The sequence below is a fragment of the Tinamus guttatus genome, unplaced genomic scaffold (genome assembly GCF_059628265.1).
Source record: "Tinamus guttatus ecotype Peru unplaced genomic scaffold, ASM5962826v1 Tinamus_guttatus_pri_ptg000210l, whole genome shotgun sequence".
Taxonomy (NCBI): Eukaryota; Metazoa; Chordata; class Aves; order Tinamiformes; family Tinamidae; genus Tinamus; species Tinamus guttatus.
Window position 1 is genome coordinate 536,419 of NW_028288744.1, and position 21,807 is coordinate 558,225.

The 21,807-nt window shown below is 35.1% G+C and overlaps 1 protein-coding gene across 1 annotated transcript in view; it reads left to right on the top strand.

Moving 5' to 3' along the window:
- ARAP2 (ArfGAP with RhoGAP domain, ankyrin repeat and PH domain 2) overlaps positions 1–21,807 on the top strand; it is a 101,169-nt gene that overhangs the window by 38,334 nt on the left and 41,028 nt on the right. The window contains exons 9-17 of the mRNA XM_088524345.1: positions 7,868–7,983; positions 9,105–9,304; positions 10,145–10,230; positions 10,922–11,104; positions 13,029–13,203; positions 14,491–14,625; positions 17,466–17,610; positions 20,072–20,174; positions 20,879–21,077. Coding sequence (XP_088380471.1) covers positions 7,868–7,983; positions 9,105–9,304; positions 10,145–10,230; positions 10,922–11,104; positions 13,029–13,203; positions 14,491–14,625; positions 17,466–17,610; positions 20,072–20,174; positions 20,879–21,077 — 1,342 coding nt within the window. The remainder of the gene's footprint in view (positions 1–7,867; positions 7,984–9,104; positions 9,305–10,144; positions 10,231–10,921; positions 11,105–13,028; positions 13,204–14,490; positions 14,626–17,465; positions 17,611–20,071; positions 20,175–20,878; positions 21,078–21,807) is intronic.

A 21,807-nucleotide genomic window follows, 5' to 3' on the forward strand; every position in this document is an offset into this window, starting at 1 on the left:
GAATTGATTTACTGTGAGTTCACTAACTCCATAAGCATTTAATATGGTAGCTTTTTCAGTATTTGGTACCAACCTTCCTGTAAATTATGGTAATTTGCAAAGCTTTTTTTACATAGTTATATTAATACTATTGTATTTATCTGTAATCATATTGTCTTCATGAATGAAGGTGCTGGCAAATAGAAGAATTAATAAATACAGACATGAGCTTTATGTGTGTCTGCTAGTGGTTTTAAATTAAAATAAGATATGAGTTCATTTGTCAGTTAATTTCATCTGTCAGTTGTATGTCTGTTTTTGCATGTGTTAATCTAAAGATATTGGAAGAAAGTATTTGATTTATATATATATATATACACACACACACGCGCACGTGCACGCACACACTAATGGCTGACTAAATGCAAGCAGACTCTCTTACCCAGGAAGAAAAAGTTTATGCTGTGGAAACGCTTATTATAGTTAATCCTATTTGAATGGCTTTAAAAAGAGTTTAAACAACTTTTTCCCCCCTTTTTCTTTCCTTTTTTGTAATTAATCCTCCTCTGTAAATATATTGAATTTTGCCAATTACTTTGAGATTAGATTCATGAGAGATAAGTAGAAAAGTTTTGGAAAACTTCATGAGGAAACAACCTGTTCTGCTAATAATTATATATTTGTTGAAGGAAGAAATGATCATTATTTTTACTTGTCAATTGTGACATCAGAGGAGTACACTTTTTAGAAAAGCAGAAGATAGTAAGATGAAAATAATTGCTTTTACATATAAAAGAAGATTAAGTATCTTGAAAGCTTTCTGTTTGCAATCAAAGAGTAAAAGCAACTCAATGTTGTTTCTGCTTTGCAAATGCCATATTTGTTCATAGATAAATTTTATGGAAAACAGGAACTCTATTTGTTGGAGATTTTCTTGTTTTACTTCATGGAGGGAGAAGGAGTTATCCTGCATGGCTCTATTTTGTCCAGTGACAGCTGTACAAAGAGGTCTATAAAGAGGGTCATCAATTTTGCATGATCGCCCTTGTATATATCGCCTAAATGTTCCCAATCTGGCCTTCCTCTAGGAGTTTAAGCACTTTGTTAGCAGTTTGTCTAGACTATGAATACATAATAAGATCTTTGGTGAGTATGTAGACCCTCTGAATGTGAATTCAGAAAGTCATAACTATACAGAGTGCTTTTAAAATATACGCATCTTACTTGTCTCTGTAGAACAGGCTTCATAAATTTGCCAAGAGAGTTTCCAGTTGTGAACCACTTTGGAAGAAAGGTCCAGACGGCTACTTAAAATTTTAATAGTAATAGCTATGTTTATAAACGCCTCTGCATCAACAAGAGGTGTTCTGAGTGTTGATTACAGTGGAAATGTTTAAAAATACATGCAAGCTTGAGATGGTGGCTGTAGGGAATTCTGTTTGGGCTTAAAAAAAGTTCCAAAGAAACAGATGGAAGGGATCAAACATTAAGAGCAAAGACAGCTGAGGAATTTCCAGGTAATAATGGGAGGTTTCACTTATCCTTATTGGACAAAAAAGCACCAAGGGAATAGCAAGGAAAAAAAATCCAAAATGGATGAAATGTCCATGTGTTATGAATTGTGTATCATAAGGAACATAATTTACTCTTTTCCTCTGCGCAATGAAAGCTGTAAATATAGGCTGTGCTTGCTCCTGACAGACTTTTAATTTTGTTTATGTGTTTATTTAGCTTCACACATCTGTGTCAGCTCATGATTTTTCCACAGGCAACCAAAGGTAAAGATCGCAGCACAGGAGCACTGTGGTTGCTCCAGCCTCTTTAGCTAACAAGATGCTGAACTGTGAAGAAGCCTCATGGTAGCGAGGAGCTCTGTTGGAAAAGACTTCCAATAATTGTTCAAATGGGAATTTTGGGTGCACTGGCTTTTCATGGAAGGGCGGAGAAAAAAAAAAAAAAAAAAAAGGCACTTAAGTCTCTCTTGATTGCTATCTGTCAGGGTATTGGGGAAGACAGCTAGACATGCAATGTTGTCTGCTTGCTTTTGATGCTTGGTTCTGGTGGGGCTCAGATACAAGACTGCAGTGCTTTCCTAGTGCCTTGAGTGACAAGAAAAAGAGAGCAAGTATGTGCAGAGTCGATTATGATCCGAATCGCACTTTCTGTACCTTGGCTGAACTCTGAATTGTAATACAGTTGAATTCAGTCCTTTTGGTATTTTTTTAAACAGCAATGCAAATGACTGTGGTACCTTTAAGTCATGAACTCTACCTTCTAGTAATAGTTTTCAATTGCTTTGAGTTAAAATGTACAGCTTTACTTAGAGTTCAATTACTTACACTACTGCAACAGCTCTCAGTTTCAGAAATAACAAAAGGTTATTGAACCATGACTAAATGGCACACATACAAATTATTTGTAATCTTTGTGCCATAATATGAAGACCTTTTCATAAGGTCTGATTTTCTGATTTTAAATCATGCTCATAATTTAAGGGATCTGCTAGTGATAATACAACAAAGCAAATGATAACTGCCCCCCCCCCCCCCACAACTGGAGAGAGCGTGTGTTCTTCTGGTAAGTGTCATATTTAAAAAATAGGTCACTGTGATTTCTGATGGATCTAACTTATCTATGAACCACATCAATGACAAGTGTGTTTTCAGGGTGTTTTATTTGTTTGTTTTTCTCTGCCTTAAAGCAAGAATCTCTCCCCAACAGAGCACTGTTCTGTGAGGAAATGATTGGTGCTTTTGTGTTTGACTGCTTGAGGAACAAGCATTAACTTCTTTTTCATTTGTTCCTATTAGATAAGGAAACATGTTTGCTGCCTCTTTATGACTGCATGGTTAGGGGAGACAGGGTGAATGAATCATATATCTGTATATTATGTTACTTGTTCTCTCCCATTAAGGGGGAAGGGGTAGAGAGGAGGGAAACATTTTGTATCTCACTATACCTATTTGCAGTAGTGCTGTCCTAGTTCTCAGAACTAGAAAACTACAACGTGAAAACCCAGAGCTTCAAGTCATGTACTAGAAAATGAAAAATGTGCAAGGATATGACTGTATGCTAAGGCTTTTGATTTAGATTGTGTAGAACTTGGCTAAGGCCAAGACGAGAGCCAGCTTTCCAGGAAAGTATTTGGTTATATCAATTATGAGGTTCTTTTTTTTTTTTTTTTTTTTCTCGGATGTGTTTTGCTGTTTGTAGAGTAAGGGGGGTTGCATCTTCACACATCCTAGATCAGTCCACTCAGCAAGCAAGGCTTGGCACTGCGTTCATACCATAAAATTCAGAAAATTCAGGCACCCTAACATCAAGTTAGGGTTCTAAATTATTTCTCTAGTAAGTGATAACAAGATTTGTAACGTAAATGGTAAGTGATCAAAGGACGTAACTGCCTTTATGTATTAGAGGGAAACACATTTTTCAAACAACTTTCTCAATTGTCCCCACTTCCCGTTTCTTGGCTTGCAGCATGGAGCCATCCCAAAGCACAGGCCCTAGATGTCTCTCCCTTCTCTTTCCCTTTTATCCTTGCTCACTATTTTTTTGCTGTCCTTTCATTTTTCCCTATCCTTTTGTTTTTCATTCCCCATGGACATATAGATGTCAGGTCCTCATCATGAAAGTGTTTTGTAAATTGTAGCCTGAATCATGCTGAAGTCATTCTGTTATTGAGTTTAGAACTTGGGAATTGCTTAACTGAGTAAAGAATCTAAAATTGATGATGTGACTACCCCCAGGTATCAAAACAGATTAGGACAAAGCTACAAAATTAACATTCATAGACAGCTTCAGTTACAGCATCTCCATGCTCATCGGGGCTTGAGGGTTTTTGTGTGTGTGTAATTATATAGTATATGCTTCACTGACATTTTGAAAACTCATTAGTAAGACCAAGATTATGTATGTTTTTATTCTTGGTAGTTTTGATTCCAATCTGTGATAGTTACATATCACCTAAGATCTATGTTAAAAGATTTTAGGCTGAAATAAGGGACATAAGTCCTTAAAGACTGGGAAAGCCTGATGAATGATAACTGGGGAAGCAAAGGCAAAGTATAATTTAAAAGGAGAGGAAATCAATATAAACTTGTGGAGAAGAATTAATGTAATCAAAGCAATTTCTGCACTATTAGTCACTGTTTCTCAAACTCTCTTTTTTTTATTAATAGGGAGTCAAATTTCTTCATCTTTCTTTTTCAGAAGTCAGCCTTGCTAGGTAGAAAGGCTCAAATATATACCTATGCTGTGCTGTATGCATAAGCTATAATTGACTCACTTGAACTGTTGTAGTTACTGGTCTTTAGTATCTTCAGATAATTAGGCTATTTAAAGGGAATCAAATAGCATAGGGTTAGTATAAAAGAAAACTTGAAAAATTTACATCATGTAAAATTGTTTAGGCACTTACCTTTTTTTTTTTTTTTTTTTTTCTCCCCCCTTTCCCCCCACCCACAGTAATTGTTAGTCTAATTTTCATCAACCTGGTGATGGCTTCCCAGAAAGAAACTTAATAAGTTATTGCAAATAGCAAAGGTGCAAAAATGCAAGGAAGTGGGTAAAATGATATTTTGGAACATTGATCAGAAGTATTGTAATTAAAGGTCAAGAACTTTCTGTCTATGGATAGTAGGACAACAATAGAGTCTTAAATACTAACAGGCCCTCTTAAAATCAGAGGGAGTATGTAAAGAAATACAGGTATGCAATGCGTGTATAAATAGGTATATATGACCTCTGAAAACATGGCAACAATATTCCTTCCTGTATGTTGTTAGCCCCTAGAGTTAGCAGATATCTGCAATATGTATGTGCACTGATACTTCTAATGTGAAAAATTTAGTTAGTTAACTTTAAAAATTAAAAATGGGAGATATTTCCAAGATTTTTTTTGTGAGGGGGAAAGGGTAAACTTGTACTTGCTTTTTATGGTGCCTTACAGAAAGACAATATTAACTACTTTTCCTTATTAATATTTTTACTTCACAGTTAACTGTACTGTTTAGTGAATATTTTTGTTCTATTATTGTAAGCATAAAGAACTGTTGTTTTCGTAAAAAGCTCTTATTATCAACTGATTTTTCACCTTCTCCAAATGCATCCGGATAATATCAATGTAGACATTTAAGATTAAAAAAACAAAACAAAACAAAAAACCTCAGCTTTTTCTGTGTGACTTTGAATCTTCTTAAACTTGTGTTCTATTGTCAGAAAGTCTAATGTACAGTTTAATCTGTCTGCAACAATGAGCTTTCAGTCTGTAGGAGTAAAACAATTCTTATTCCAGGAAGATACTGCTTGGTCTTGCTGTCAGTACATTCTGTGTAGCGCTTGAATGGCCCTATTGTCCTCTTGTGCACTCAAAATGAATGAATTTATCTTTCAAAGTGGAGCATTTCTTTCCCTCTCTACCAATTCCCACTTCTGCTTCTGCAGGAGAGAACCAGGCTGTGCTCTTGAAAGTATATAACTCTGAACCTTGAAAATTAGCTTCCAGTGCCCTAGTCACTCACAAAGCCAAGTTTATGCCAAGTGCTGTACAGTTACCATGAAGAGTTTGTTTGGACCATTGCAGAAATAACCTTTCTGTCACCCACCTACAAAATCAATTAACTTACCACCACCTTCAGTTCTGAAAAGAATATTCCTCCTAATTTTTTAAAGTGCCTGGCATTCTTCACACTGAAATTCAGTATTGTAAGTTCTTGCTTATTAAATTACAAGCATGAAAGTAGTTACTCTCTTCAGTGGGACTGGTCATACACTTTGGTTATCTGTACAGATTACTGAGGGTAATGAATGTTCCAGGTATTGATAAGGACTTCAAATTTAATTTATTTCATTTATAATGCTAAATTTTGAATTCAGTACAAAAAGTTTAGTGTCTGTCTTTAAATGGCAGCTGTTATAATAACAGGGAAAAGCTTGAAAAGAGAAACTGAATGGGAATATATAACAGAGATTTTTAAAGATGGAATGGTATATGGAATATTTAGATAAGTAGCTGTCTGTATGTTTCCTGCAACACGAGCTGAAGTCATGAAATTAAATTCTTCATTGTCAGATTAAAATAAACATACATGTACAAAAGGAAGTATCTTTTTTGCACAGCTGATATTTAGGAAATTCAGGAACATAGGATGCTGTGGAGGTCTTAAAGCATGAACTTGCCTAAATTCCTTGGGGATGTGGCTGTTGATGGCTATTAAGTGCGATGTCTTGGCAGCAGCTGTTTGTTTGGGTACTTCCTGAGCTGGAAATCCCCAGATTGCTGGAAGCTTATTTGGGAAGATGAGAATGTACCTTTTCTTGGTTTACGTTCTTTTTATAACAGTTGCCAATAACAATTGCTTAAGGGGAAACTACTGCATGCACTAGATGAGCTTGTCATCAGGCTTAATGTGATAGTTCTCATGTTCAGTCTTCTTTTCTTCATTACCCTTCTTTTATCTTCAGTAACCTCTAATCTGGACCTGAGAGTATATTTAACTCCTATTAAGTTTTCTGACAGTCCTTCAGCGGCCATTTAATACCAAAGAATACGGTGTACATTTATCCAAGTTCAAGCACAGTCTTATTATTGCCCTTTTAAAATCTGGCCTTTTTAGAGCAAATTATAGACAAATAATTGATGCATGCCTCCAATTTACCACTTATAAGTGCAAACCACCTAAGTGTAGAAAGTAGAAGGGTGTTTTTTTCGTTTTGTCTTGCTCATCCAATTTAATACACTGCTGCTAATAGAAGTCAGAATTTAGTAGTATCTTTCTATTTTCAGTCTTTTTACTATATATTTCATGCTTCTGTTAATAGTAACGTCTGACTTTGAGGATTTTTCATTATCACAGAACACCCTGTCAAGTTCATGCTGAAAATTATATTGCCCACTCCTTTTGCATAGAACTCATGTTTGAGGATGAATTCGGGACTGTGTAGGCTTCATGGAGATCTTTGATCTTTGCCAAAGCATATTTATCAGTATCAAAACCATTTATTAAAAAAAAATGAGTGGAAAGGGGTGCTGAAGTTGAGGGAAAGGAATAAAAATGTGTATGTTGCAGGGAATAAAAGAGAACTAATTAAAAAATAAAAATAATTATATGAATGGCTATGCTAGGAAGATATTTCAAGAAACGCAGTATAAACTTGTGAAGACGATCTCTGTTAGATGAGCATAAAATTAGTTTAAGAAAGAAATAATGATGGTATTCAAAATATGTTAGAAATAAACATATATGACTTAGTGATTCCAAAATGTCTATATTTGAGAGTGCCTCGTAAGACCACACTGAATCTGAATATTTTTTACAGGTTGTTGTATTTCAAGATTGCTTTTTATTTTAAGTATTTGTTTAATGGAAAAAATATTTTCTCAGTTCTCAAGTTTTTCAGCAAAAAAAATATTCAACATCTCTAGTAACTGGGCCACAAATAAATGGTTATTTTAGCTATAGGATTTTTCTCTAAAATATGTTTGACATGTTAAATTCATGTAATACATCAGCAGCACGAGCAGAAAAATGTTTAAGACCTAGAATTTTTATACATTTTGTTAAAACATTGTTTGAAAGCAGGCAAAACTGCTGTCAGTGAGGATTCAACTATATAAACATGATATAGCCCGTAAAGCATGATTTAAGCTAGATATACTTCTGTATTTGTGGATGTACATTTTAATATTTTAATGCAATGTGTTACTTTATCTTTTTCCCTTTATTAGTAGCTATAGTATGTGATCTTGAATTAGGAAGAGCTTGCTTATTATTTCTAAAACTGTACTACTGAGCCTGGATTTTTGGACTACACTGATTTAATTGTTCTGAATATGTTTCTGATTCTTGAATAATTGAAAGCTCTAATTTTATTCTCTTCTTCTTAGGATTTTAAGTCAGGATTTGGTATCACTTTAATCCCGATGAATGTGGCAAATGTAAAACAAGTGGATCGGACTGCAAAACAGTCGTTTGAAATAATTACTCCCTATAAAAGCTTTAGGTGAGAACTTTAATGTTTACATGGAAAAAATGAAAATGATGGTTTAACCTAGTTTAAAAAAAAATAAAGGAATTCTTTTAAAAAGGATACTAAGCGTCTTTTTAAATAAACAACAGAAAGATTTTCTTTCCTTCACTTAACTGTGCACTTCAGTAGTTATGTCCCTTACTAGATATCAAATGCCCACAGATTTGATATTTTTATGTAGCAGTCTTTGATTCTGTTCAAGGAAATAAATTACTGCAAACACCTTGTCTTAAAGAAATTGTAAAGTGCAATACTGGAAAAAAAAATGCTGCATCCATTTAACAGTAAGCATTTCCTTCTAATATAAAAACAGCCAATTTTGTGCCATTCAGTATAAAAACTTTCCAGTGCAGTCAGTAGGAAGTTCCAGTTTGGCTTGATCTGCAACTTTAAATGATTTTAAAGAAAACCAAAAGAAAAGTGTATGTTAATAAAGATATGAAAGCCAAAGTGCAGCCGTGTTTCCCAAATTAAATCTCAGTAATATAGGAAGGAAAGAAATCCCTTTTTTCTCCTTGGATTGCTAAATGTTAACCTCAGGATAGGGGACTGAAAAGCAAACAATTCTCAGCAAGTAAATCAGGCTTGATCAGTGATTTGAGTCTGTGGTTGGCTGGTAGATAGCAAGTTCTTTGACTTTCTTTAAACCATCACCATGGTTTTTACAAAAAGATCAATTTAAATAAAAAGCATGTTTTGATTGTTAAATGTAAGAAGCCTGTTTTTACTGCTTATTAAGTCCCCATGCTTCCTTAAGTTAATCTATGTTGCTGTTAAAGTAGAAGGTTAAGGTTTGTTATGTGTTGACATAAGAATGCTGAAAGTAACTCAGGACCATAACATGAAAGTTGCCAACTCTATGTAGCTCATGCTAGTAGTGGTTTTGTTGAAAACTGAATATGCAGAATGAGTTGTTTTTCCCTGAATAACAATACAAAAAAAAAAAAATCCCCTCAGTATTCAAATCTGTGTAGAGGAAGATTTTTTTTGACTTGATTCCACATACAGACGCGAATAAATAAGAGCAACTACAGACTCTATTTAATTGGGTTTTAAAATAAAGATCAATAATGCAAAGAAGTCAATTGTTTCAGCTTTACAGCAGAGTCGGAAAGAGAGAAACAAGACTGGATTGAAGCACTGCAGCAATCGATAGCAGAAACTCTGTCTGATTATGAAGTAGCTGAGAAGATTTGGTTCAATGAGTCAAACAGGAGCTGTGCTGACTGCAAAGCTCCCAATCCTGACTGGGCATCCATCAATCTCTGTGTTGTCATTTGTAAGAAGTGTGCAGGTACAGTAATTAATGATGGGCCATGTGGATTCTACAAAATGTCATATTTGCATAGCTGTGCATGTCCTTGAGTTGTTTTTTTTTTATTATTTTTACAGTGCCATCCTTGTAAAAGTTTTGACAAACAAAAAATGAGCATAACTTTTTAATACCACTAACTTCATCCTTATTTTAAAGCACTTTCATACATAAATGACAAGCCTGCAAGGTGATTGGTGTCTTTCTGATGAATAATCCTTCACATCAGTGGAAATGAAGGCACTATAGCACTTCTTCGGAAATAGCTGTTTTTTGCCAAGGCTGGTTTCCAAAGAAGAATAACAATTTTCAGTGGACGAAGTAACATAAATATTTGAGGTGTTAATTTGACGACATCAGGCCTTTTTTCAACTGCTAACAGGGATATCTTTTTTTATAGTGTTTTGGTTTATTTGTTTGTTTCATGCGTTAATGTCTTAAGCAGTAAACGGAGCAAAATGGTTCTTTAGGTCCTTTATTTTCAAAACAAACCCTTAAAAGAATGCTTTACATCAGGCAACCTCCTTTGTTGCCTTCTTTACTATCTTTACTGTTCTTTACTATCAAACATGAAGATTTCCATGGTATTGGTATAACCTGAAGAGGACTTTATTTCTGCTCCCCACATTCTACAACCTACATCCTGCGTGCGTGTGCGTGTGTGTGGAGTAGTACTTTTATTGTCTATTCTAACATCAAACAAAATACCTTAAAAAACCGAAAACTATGTCTTCATTAAAGTTGTAGTTTTGTTATCTGACTAGTAGAGAAACTCAGTTTAAGTGCTTTACTTAAAAGTATATATATTTTTTTGGTTTCCAGGACAACATAGGTCTCTAGGACCAAGGGATTCAAAGGTCCGGAGCCTAAAGATGGATGCCAGCATTTGGAGTAATGAACTTATTGAGGTATTTTGTAATATTTTAGCTCTTTGTTATGACTTGAAAGTTTGAACATGTATAGAAATTATTTATTCATTTTATTTTCAAGAAAACCAAAAATATAGATGCTAAATTCTAATAAACTTGACTTCTAATTAAATTCTAATAAAATCTAATAAACTTTCTGGGAGTGCTGTATCTCTGAGACTTCTCAAAACAATTGAATATTTTGAATGAATCTGTAGCATTTTCTCTTACCATTTGAAGCATGTAGTTTGGGAAGGAAAAAGGAAAATGGCTGCTCTGGAGAGCAATCATGGTAGGCAGGATTGGGGAAGGGGAATGACTCCTCAGCAGAAGGTTACTTGCCCTGGTGTATTTAGAAGTGATGCTGATAGACAGAGTTGAGTCGTTTCAGTGTTAGCCTTGGTTAACCTTGTAAAGCTTAGTTGCTATTGCTGGACGTCATGACTATAGAACTGCAAACACATTTGTTATTCATTTAAATGGCACCATAAGCCATGACCTCAGGATTGCCTCTGCTGCAGTCTTTCAGTCTCTCTCTTGCATTCTTCTCTTCATGTATATATACATATGTGTATATATATATATGGTCATATTCTTTCTTTCTAAGAATTTTTTTTTAGACACTAGCTTGATATCTTTCATGCTGCTTGTTTATTTGCTTTTTTAATGCTTTTTCTTATACTTTCCTCAGCTCTTTATCATCATTGGAAATAAGAGGGCAAACAGCTTTTGGGCAGGAAGTCTTTCTCCAGATGAAGAACTGCACATGGATGCCTCTGCAGAAAAAAGGATAGCATTCATTACAAAAAAATACAAGGAGGGAAAATTCAGGAAACCGCCTTTTCCCTACAAATCCAAAGAACAGTTAAATAAGGTAATTGTACTAGAATGGATAAGTCCTTACCATGCTTTTTGTATTGATCTTTGTGTATTTTGGTCAACTTGTGAAGCTCATGAAAGATAAATTCAGAATCTTAAGCTATATTTCCCACAGAGCTGGATAAGTCTTGTTTTGAAGCCTTTGCACACATCATTTCATGAAGCTGTGATTTCTAAGTGACAGCTATTCAACTTAGGTCCAGTCTCAGGCACTAGACCTCGTGTTAAAGCCCTCAGATATAATAAGTATAAAAGGCTCCAAGTTTTAATTCGGTATTAGGTAAACATTGGGAGAAGAATGATTTAACTGTAGAGTAATCTTGTGATGGTTTGCAAATAATGTTTAGATACCTTGAAAAGCTTGTAGACAAGACATCCTGTCTTTGAGTTTTGAATCTTGAGTTTTCATGTGGGGATCTTAAGTTTTATAATAGTTTTGATGTCCAGTTCACTGACTGTGTTATCTACTGAATTCAGAGACATGATTGTTAAGAGTTCATGAACAATGACGATTTAAGGTGCATATATTCAGTGCACTCAATGACATAGGGATCAAATTGACTGAAAGTATATCCAGAGACTGTAAGGAGATGTTAGTCCTAAAAGTTGATTGTTCTCCTCTGTACTAGAGATTTCATTCATTCAGTGATATTTGTATCAAAAATTGAAGTGTCATAGTTACATACAGGTAGAAAGTGAAAACAAGGGCACATGAAAACATTGCTACCTTTAAAACACTTCTAGCCAAAGCAGGGGACTACCTCTTCATATCGCTTGAATTTGTTTGCTGGATTTCACTGGAATGAGGAGACAATCTTAGGTTTCATGGGAAGCTCTTTACATTTTTGCAATATAAAACATGGATTTATATATATATATTTATTGGTGATAGCTGTTCAACAGCTTTCTTGTTATTGTTTCTAATTTAACCTGTTTAACCTGCTGACCAGATAAAATTGAATACTTTGCTGTGTTTTGGCATCTTGATTTTTCTATATTTTTAATTTTTTTATCAAGTAATTGTCAGTTACACGTTTAACTGCTGAGCATTATCATATATAATGATCAAATTCTCTGCAGAAACATGAAATTACAGTGTAATAAGGTGGTCATTGCCAAGTAATTATTGAACCTTTACTGAACTATCTGCTTTGTTGTCATTTGCCTTCTTCATCCTTACATGCTTATTAGAGCAGCTGAATTTTAGAGAAATACTTTTGTGTTGAACAATTTCTGCCTTAATTATATCAGAAAAGCCTGCTCTTTAGTCAGTAATTGAGATAATGCAGTGCATCACAGGAACTGTCGTGGAGCAGATAGCTGAAGTTATATAGCTACTTGTGGTTTTAAGGTTGTGAACCAACATCTTTGTGATGTTTGTCTGCCTTTCTATATAAAAACATGAAAGGAGGTAGATTTTTTCAGGAGGTACTAATAGCTTCAAGTCTCAGAGAAGATAACCAAATATGAAGGCACACTAAACAGTGATCATCTTGCTGACTGATACCACGAATTTGAGTTTTGCTATGGTTCCTAATAACACGGCTTAAGGTTCAGATCTTGTCTTTTTTAGTTGAATTAAAAGGTATGATAACAATATGTTGTTTTAGTAGTTTCATATGTGATGGAAGATGGGGAGGAATTTTTGGCATAGAGCTACCAGTTATGCCCTAGTGAAACTGGTAGCAGTGACATTTTGCAGGATTTGTTTTTGATTTTTTTTTTCAGTTGGTTGGCCTTTTTTTTGTGATAGATTTGTACCTACCTTCCTGATTCCTGTTACTTCCCAATATTTGTAGACTTTGTGAATGCAGGGGAACTGTATCAGAGGTGAAAGCATTTGCATCTAAATTGCAAGTATTTGTTGCCAGTAACTTTCTAATTTAAACAGACAACTTCTTTTCCCTCTGTGTGACCAGGCCCTATGTGCTGCAGTAGTTAAACAAGATGTGCTGGAAACTCTGATGCTGCTGTTCAGCGGGGCTGATGTCATGTGTGCCACTGGAGATCCTGTTTACAGTACTCCCTACTTGCTAGCCAAGAAAGCTGGACAAAGACTACAAATGGAGTTCCTCTACCATAATAAGTTCTCAGGTAGGAAGCAGTCTCTTTGTATCGATCTTCTGACATCATATTGAGTAAAAGGGAGGAAGGAACTCAGAAGAGAAAAATGGAATTGAGTTGAACAATGATAATATGGGAGGGAAGGCAACATGAACTGGATTTTGGCAGATAGCAAATTTATGATTGACTTATATTTATCAGAGATCCATCAAATTTAGCACTTAAAAAAGCAGTCAAATACCTGGTGATAACCAGAGGTCTCATACCCTTGTTTTGCAGCACAGAAGAAAAACATTTGTTTTGCCCTTATTACCAGGTTCTTACCCTCAGGAAAAACAAAACAAAACAAAAAACACTAGATATAATTAACATCTATCCAAAGAACTCCTCCCCAGTGGGTTGGTGTTTGTTAATATTAATTTGATATATGCATCTACTGCACTCAGACCTACTATCACCAACTCTTCTCTGAAATTTTAGCTCGTTTTTAACCTGTAATAGTGTATATCCCATCAAATTACCCTTTTTCCAATCACAACTTCTGTTATAGCTTCAAGCACATGATAACCTGCAGGTCTTCCCCGGAGGTCTGGTCTCGATGGGTGACTGTTATGAGGTTTATGAAGCCAGGAAGCTATTTTTAGGAAATTGCAGATGTGTTAAAAGCCTATTGAGTATTTGAAGTGGTCTCTGAATGAAAGTTTACATGCAGGTTATACTGGAATAAGTCTGTGCCATACTGCAGGCAGTATGGACATACTCTGGACCTCTGTAACTCTGCAAAGTGACACTACAAGAGTTATTAATGGCAGAGGGCCATTAGGGGATGGCAGAGCGCTTTAGGGATTCTTAGAGCAAAAGAAACACAGGAGCAGACATTGCCTTGTAGTGTCTTGAGCTGAATCACTGCGTAAACGAGCAGCTGTTCACTTTTTTTGCTGCTTATGCTGTGCAGTGGTCATGAGGCTGCAGAGAGGTTTCATGGCTCTGCAGGCAGGCAGCACTGCAGTGTGCCTGGCTGGAGTTTGCTTCTGCCCATGGGGAAAGGGAAGTCAGTGCAGGCTGACTGTGGTTGTCCCAGTCATCATCTGGCTGCTGCCAGAGTTTGTGGTAAGCATCCAGATAAACCATCTGGTTGGCTTTTTTTTTTTTTTTTACTCTCTAAAAAAAAAAAAAAAAAAAAAAAAAAAGAAAAAAAGTAGAAGAAATATTACAGAGCAGCTGTAGCTTTGAAGACAGACATGAGGAGAACTGATTATAGCTGGTAGTAGAGGAAGTTCTGTGTTGCTTACTCCTGCTTTTTTTTTTTCTTAATAGATTTTCCAAACACTGATGCTTGTTTTGAATGTGACTTCTCTCAAGATTCTTTGCATTCCACCTTTCTTTGTGAATTTTTATACAAAGTTTCTTCTAATACTGCTAAGCTTCTTACAGAGAAGAGATTAAAAGAAGGTATTTTGCTTTTACTTTATTTATTTGTATGTATTTTAAAATATATATACTTTTTAAAGATAAATGACATGTACTTTCTTAATCCTGTAGATCTCCTTCAGATAAAGAAAATGATGATTGCCTTAATCTCTTTAATCAAGAAAATTCAAAAGAAAATTAAACTACTGAAAAAATATATTAAATATTGATAAATAAAAGCATTTAAAATATTTATCACCTTAATGATATTTACATAGATGTTACTAACTGCTAAAAATGAGGGGGAAAAAGTTATAGTTTTCAATGGGAAATTCCTATTGCCTGACAAATCTAATGGATCTCAGCAATGTCTAGAAAGGTAGTATGGGAAAAGGCCTTTCACTATTTAAAACATAGTATTTGTAATCTTTTTTTTTTGTTCTTATGCTCTTTTTTCCTGCATGAGTAACTATATACTTTCATAAAATCTCATTAAGGTGAATTAATATGGGTTATGCACCCCCTGGACCTTCAGGTGTTGGTGAGATCATGTTTTATTTTCTTCCTGTTCTTGCTGCCATGATGGTTAGAGTAGAGCAGCCGTGTGTGCGAGAGACAGTTTCAATTCCCTGCTCTGTCCGAGAAGGTTCAGTGCAACTGGTTGCATAGCCAGAGGAAGAGAGCTGCCTCTTCAGCTCTGGAGAGGAGCAATGAGCTCTTTTGCTGAAGCAGTTGTGACTCATTAAGCCAGGTCCCAATGAGCAGAGAGGATGCCCAGGCCTTGGAGGGGGGTCAGAGCTCTTGCCAAAGTTTTGGGCCCTGTCCCAGAGTTGTTTTGTTTTGCTTTGCTTTGTTTTTAATGCAGTTTGAGGAAATGGCCGGGAGCCAGAAGCCAGCTCGGCTCTCTAACCATTAGGCTGAGTGCTCTCACAGTGTGTGCATCTCCTTCGGAGGCAGTTGTCAATGCTTGCCTTGTCAGTGCCAAGGGCTGGAGACTTCAGCGCTGTGCTTGTTGTCCCCGAAATGGCTCTGTGGGCACAGCACTAATTGTAAATGAAATGCAAGGAATCTTTCTGTGCTGTGAACTGAACCCAGGTTTTATAAATAATTAGGCAGAGTATGCGAAAAAAAATGGATTGTTTTTCACCGTGTGGGTTTCAGATGATGCAGGAGGGAGGAAGGCAATTTTGAGTGCACTCCTCATTAAAACAGAGGCAGTGGTTTCAGTGGGAATGCCTAGCTTGGGGGGAGTGCTAGTTAGCCGCTGTTGATGGGCAGTGGGAAGAGAGTTCAAACACGGGGGCTATTCTGATGCAATTCATCAAAAAAATAAAGGTTAACGCTATGGTGGTGTACTCTGGATTTTGTCTCGCTTTTTAATGTAAAAGTTTTAATGGCATCCCATTAAAAGTCTTGGCATCCCTAAGTTAACCTTGAGTATGGTAACAATTCATGTAATAGTAAAGCAGTAACTGCATTGTAGAAGGGGCACCCTTTGGCGACAGGGTGAGGGAAGACAAAAAAAAAAACAAAAATCTGACATTTCATGTTTTGTGCTCAACTGCTGTAACCCTTTATGTTATCAAAACCCTTATCTCATGTTTGCTTTAGTATTTAATATCTATATATAGTATATATAAAACTGGATTGAAACTAACCTAAAAATAATAAGAATAAACAAATGGCAGCCTAAAATATTTGTAACGTGAGCAAACCACACGGCATTTTTTGTACCCTGTTTAAAAAAAAAAAAAAAAAAAGGCAGTTAATGTATCAAGTAAAATGATGGAGGGGGCAGGTTATTTGTTGCTATTATTGTTACAGTTCTTCATTTTATCAAATTCTTATGAATATTTTGCCAGAATACGTGCAAAAGTGTAAAGATTTTAAGCCTGTAGGAGGAAAAAACCCCACAATGTATTTTTCTTTTAGGACTTGTTTCTGTGCTGTGCCGAGCATAGATGCCCACCAGAATGTATTCTGTAAAACATCTGTAAACTAAAATGGATGTATTGAGTAGCAAGTAGGCATTAATATTTTATTTTACATGTTGTATTCATATCTAGGTTCTTAAGAGGGAGTAAAAAACTAAATATGCTGAGTAATATTTTGAGTTGATCTACAGAGTTCTTTTTTCCTTCGACTTGTATGATTTTTTTTTTTAACAGAAATCTGTGTTAATTTCTAAATAGTCTGATAGCTCTCATTCAAACTTATTTCAGGATAGCATCTCTTAACCTGGTAATACTATCCATACTTAGTATCTGTAAATGTTACAAATTGAAAGCACTCTATGAATGTTGGCACTCTGTAAACTATAGTGTCGCTAAATGAATTTATGCTCCCCAGGTATATGAGTGAGTTGCCACAGTAGAAATCTGTAGCTCATTCTAATGTGTACATGCCTATAGCCAAATGGCTATAGGTACTGCTTGTCTACAGTATATATTTTTTTCTAGACCAGTAATCTGGGAATAAAATCTGTATAATTTCACTGTTTGACATCTGAGCCTACAGGAGGAGAGAACTGAGCTCAACCACTGATGCACCTTGAAAGGATTGTTCTATCAGTATAGTTTCTGTATGTTCTCCAGGTTAGCAGGCTGTACTATTTCAGGAAGGTATTTTTTTAATGTATTTTCTTGATGATGTTAAATAATACAACTTCTGAAAGTGCTAGAGCACCCTAACATCACCTAACAGTGGAAAATAGGTCAACTTCTTGGCCTGTCAGTGGTACTGAGATTTCATCATAAACTTATTTCTGTGCATACTATGAGGGAATTTTTATAGCAAGAGACTATATTTATATCTATATCTATCTATACATATATATATAAAATCGACTTGTTTTTTTTTCCCCATTATTTCTTTAATCACAGATTGCAACAGAAGATGGTGCACTTTGGAAAGTGGCTTTCTAAGCTACTATGAAAATGATAAAGCTACCACTCCGAATGGAATGATTGACATCAGTGAAGTCATCTGTCTTGTAGTGCACAAGACGGACTTCTTTTTAAATAGAGGGTAGGTTCCAGAGTTGTTAATTTAATAAATACAGATACAGTAATGCTTCTTGGTTTTCATGGTGGTTCACTTGTTCCTCAATTTTGACCATGTGTTTTACGGGGAGGGAGAGGGGTGCGGAAAAAAATTTTTGAAAAAAGCTGAATTGTTTTATGTCGACTTGAAGAAGGAAGTGCTAGGTTGTATTTGGGGATTTTTTTTTTTTTTGTGATATAATGATAATTATATCACAAAAAAGGGCAGCATAAATTAGATACATCTCTTTCTTATTAAAACTATAATGCATATTCTCAACACTTAAAAGGTTACACAATGACAAATTGAAAAATTAATAGTAATTTTTCTTTCTGGGACTGACCTCTGCCTCAAGCTAAAACTTTTTTTTTTTTTTTCCCTCCTTCCACATAATAATAAAGCAGTTTAGAGCTTTTTACAATCCTTTGGGTTTTGGTTACAGGTCTGTTGGTCTCTGAAACCCTTTCTTTGTTCTGCAAGTGTAACTGTTGAAAAGTCAGTTAGTCTGAAGATGATGACTTTTTCTGGCTGCTTTCATTCCTGAAGTTCTCCAACTTTAGATACCAGGTTCTTTCTACATAGAGTGGGGTGGTGGGACTCCTCAGTAGATGGTCTTGATGTGACTTTTTCTGTGATCTTGTTTTTCTTTTACGTCTTTCATGCATGCTATCATCTGTCTACAATGTTGAGAGTTTAAAGGAATTAACTGTTGTCTTGAGTTTAAAATAGAAAGATGACATATATTGAAATAAGATATAAATGGCACAACAAATATTAGTTAACCTTTTGCGCTCTTTTTAAAGTTTAAAAGAAAGTTAAAGGCTTTGTATAAACATTAATACAGAGGAAATAGTGTGTATACACATGTATGACTGTCTCAGAGTCACAAGGAAAAAAAACCCACTATTTCCAAGAGTACTCCCCAACTTCTGTACATTCTTGAAACATTAGTCATTCTGAGATGTTCAAATGCTGCACCAGAGAGAATGGGTACATATGAAGTTTCTGTGGGAGTGATGAGCAGTTCTTAAGAGTTCTGAAAGTTTAACTGAAAAAATGGGTCATGGAGAAGAAGAAAATCCTGCCTTATAAATGTCTGTAATTGGGTGACAGAGGTGAACAAAGATGTTTTGCTTTGACTGCAAAAACTCAATAGAAATTATTTTTAATTTTGTGCAAGATATGCATTAAACTAAAACTGCAGCAAGGCTGTTTGTTATTTTTCAAACACACAAAAAGATTAAAAAAATAAAGAGCAGCAAAGTTAAGGGTAACAATGATGGCTGACTTTAGTCTTGCTGCAAGACTGCTGTTCAGCTTTGATAAAATATATATTTTGTGTATTAAATCAATCTTTCCTTAAAATGCTTATCCTATTTCAGTATTTATCCTGAATTTCAGTATTTATATGTGATTTTCAAAGAGGTCGTTTAAAAGAAAAAAGTGATCCAGGCTGAGTTCTCAGACCCACTAGACACATCTTAATCTCTAGCACTGAAAGTAAAAAGAACAGTCAGTTGATTTATATTTTAGGGAGAGATCACAGTTTGATTCTAGTTGCAAGTTGACTGTCTTCCATATTCTTTTTTTAATATACTATGCTATTTTAGTATATTTTTTCTTGAGAGTTTTAATTGGAAGTAAATAGGTCCATTTTTTAAAACAACAATATATTAATGAAAAGAAACATCTTTTAAGAACTCCTTGACCTGCTACAACCACTTAAAAGGATAGGTAGAAATGTGGCAGAGCCAAACTGTTTTTGATAGTGGCAGGCAATCCAAGGAGAGTGGTGGCCGCAAATTGCTGCTGGGGAGGTTCAGTGTGGAAGCTAGGAGAAGCTCTTCTATTAAAAACTGTAGTGGAGAACTGAAATGGCTTGCCAAGCATAAAGCAAATCTCCATTCTTGAAGATTCAAGACTTGGCTAGACCAAACCATTGGTGACCTCATTCAGATGTAGTGATTGTCCTGCTTTGAGCATGAGAGCAGCCCAAATGACTTCCAGAAGTCCCTTTCAACCAACGTTTCAGTGATTCTATGGTAACTTATTTGCAACTTCCCGGTCAATTAATTGGTCTGCTTGCGCTGAATCTAAACAAACTGTTTGAAATGTGTCACAACAATATTCTTGCTGAAATCACATGAATTTGCAAAAGCAAATAATTGCCTCTGAATTTTAAAGACTATATTTAAATATTTTTATTAATTGCAGAATTGAATGCAGTAGCTTTTAAACATGTTAACTGATGTGATGTACTTTGATCATGTTGTGTTATATAAAATACCCAATGTTATTAGCCAGGTTGTAACATCAGAGGAGAAATGCAGATGGATTCCATTCCAAAGGAATGGAATAATGAAAGCATGGAGAGAGAAATTAAGCTCTTGCTTATCTACCATTATGAAGACTAAATACAGCTGTCTTTTTCCTGTGCTTGCTTTAGGGACATCTTTACCTTTGAAATCTACTTAATGTCAGAACGTGTTTTTCTGTTTGGAGCTGAAACTGCATATTCACAAAGAAAATGGACTTGGGCAATAGCTAAGGTAATACTTATAATTATCCTTTTAAATTTGGCCAGGAGCCTTTGCACAAAGAGTAAAGTGGCATTCTTGGCTTAAAATCTTCTGGGAAGTCATTCTTGATGAACACGGATCTATCTCCTGTGTAAGAGTTTGGGGTGTTTGTTTGTTTTTTTGTTTGTTTTTTATAACAGGAAGAAATTAATTCTGTGCTTTAGTGTTTGAAATGAGGAAATACAACAAAATGGAAAAGGAATTGAAATTTTAATACTGGCCTTTAGAATATCTTAAAGGTGCACTAGTGTAAGAACAGTTGCTAATTTCAGTGGGTAATGACCTACTGTCACTAGTTTAATTCAGCTAAGTTGTTTACAGTTGTTGCCACAAGAAAAAAGGTACAAATTTCAAAATTCCTAAAGCAATAATGTACCTAATACAGTACCAGATGCTAATAGTCATATTGCTAATAAAACTGATTGCAACTTAGGAAAACATATGGATTATACAGTATGAGTGAAGAAAAATGTGCTATACTTGATTCTATAATTTAAACTTAGTGTTTATGTCCTTTTATGAATGATAAATCCAAAAGTCATCTTTTAATGCAGGATTCTTCTTTGTATCATATAAATTTCCAATATCTTGGGTGTTTTTTTTGTTTTTTGTTTTTTTTTTTTAGTGGAAAGAAGGGGCAGTGTTGTTGTAACTCATTTCATTCTGTTTGGTAGCATTTTGTCCCGCCTGTGGCTGGATGCTTATTGGAGAGGGACTGTGATCTGGTTGGGCAGCTGTTCTTCAAGGACTGCCATACCCTGGAGCAGTGGCGAAAGGGCTGGTTTGCTCTAGACAAGTCAAGCCTGCATTTCTGTTGTGAAATGGAGAATGCTCAAGAAGACTCAATTTATTTAAGGAGGCTTCAAGAACTAAGTAAGAATTTTAGTTAACATATAGAATTGTGGAAATACTCTAATCTATTGTTTTCATAATTCCTGTGGCATTTTAAAATCATAAATATTAGGAAGCTCAGTAAAGATCCCTTTGCATGAGCTTGATGCTATCCCAACTCTTCTAAATATGATGAAGTTCTGTCTTGTTTTTTTGTTGTTTGTTTGTTTTTTTGTTTGCTTGTTTTCCTCCTCTCTCCCCACATGATGGTACACGGTAGAGATATTTTCACTGCTTCATAATGAATGAGGACAATTTTTGCTCCAGTTGCAGCAATATCTATCTTACAAGAGTACAGAATTGTATAATAATATGTGACCTTTTGGGACTATTCTTTCGTCGTCTTGATAGTGCAGAAGTGCTCGCTGCAGAATCTATTCTTGAGATGATTGACAGGCCTAGTTTTTAAATACTCAAAAGTATTGGAAAAATTATAATTCTCTTTGAAGGGACTAATAGTTTTCCTTGTTTTTTTGTGCCTTTCCTGATACTAAAAGTAATCTTTGCTGGGTTTCATGATGTAGAAAAGTTAAGAATATTTAGAGCAGCCTTTCATAACCATTTTTATATCAATGTCTGTAATTATACTTTGAGCTCTTTTTAAGCATATCTGCCTTAGTTTTTGTTATATTGAGCAAGACAATATTCTGTATATCAAAGTAAAAATAAATTGAGATTTTGTAAAAGTAATGTAGATAAAATAATTTAGCAC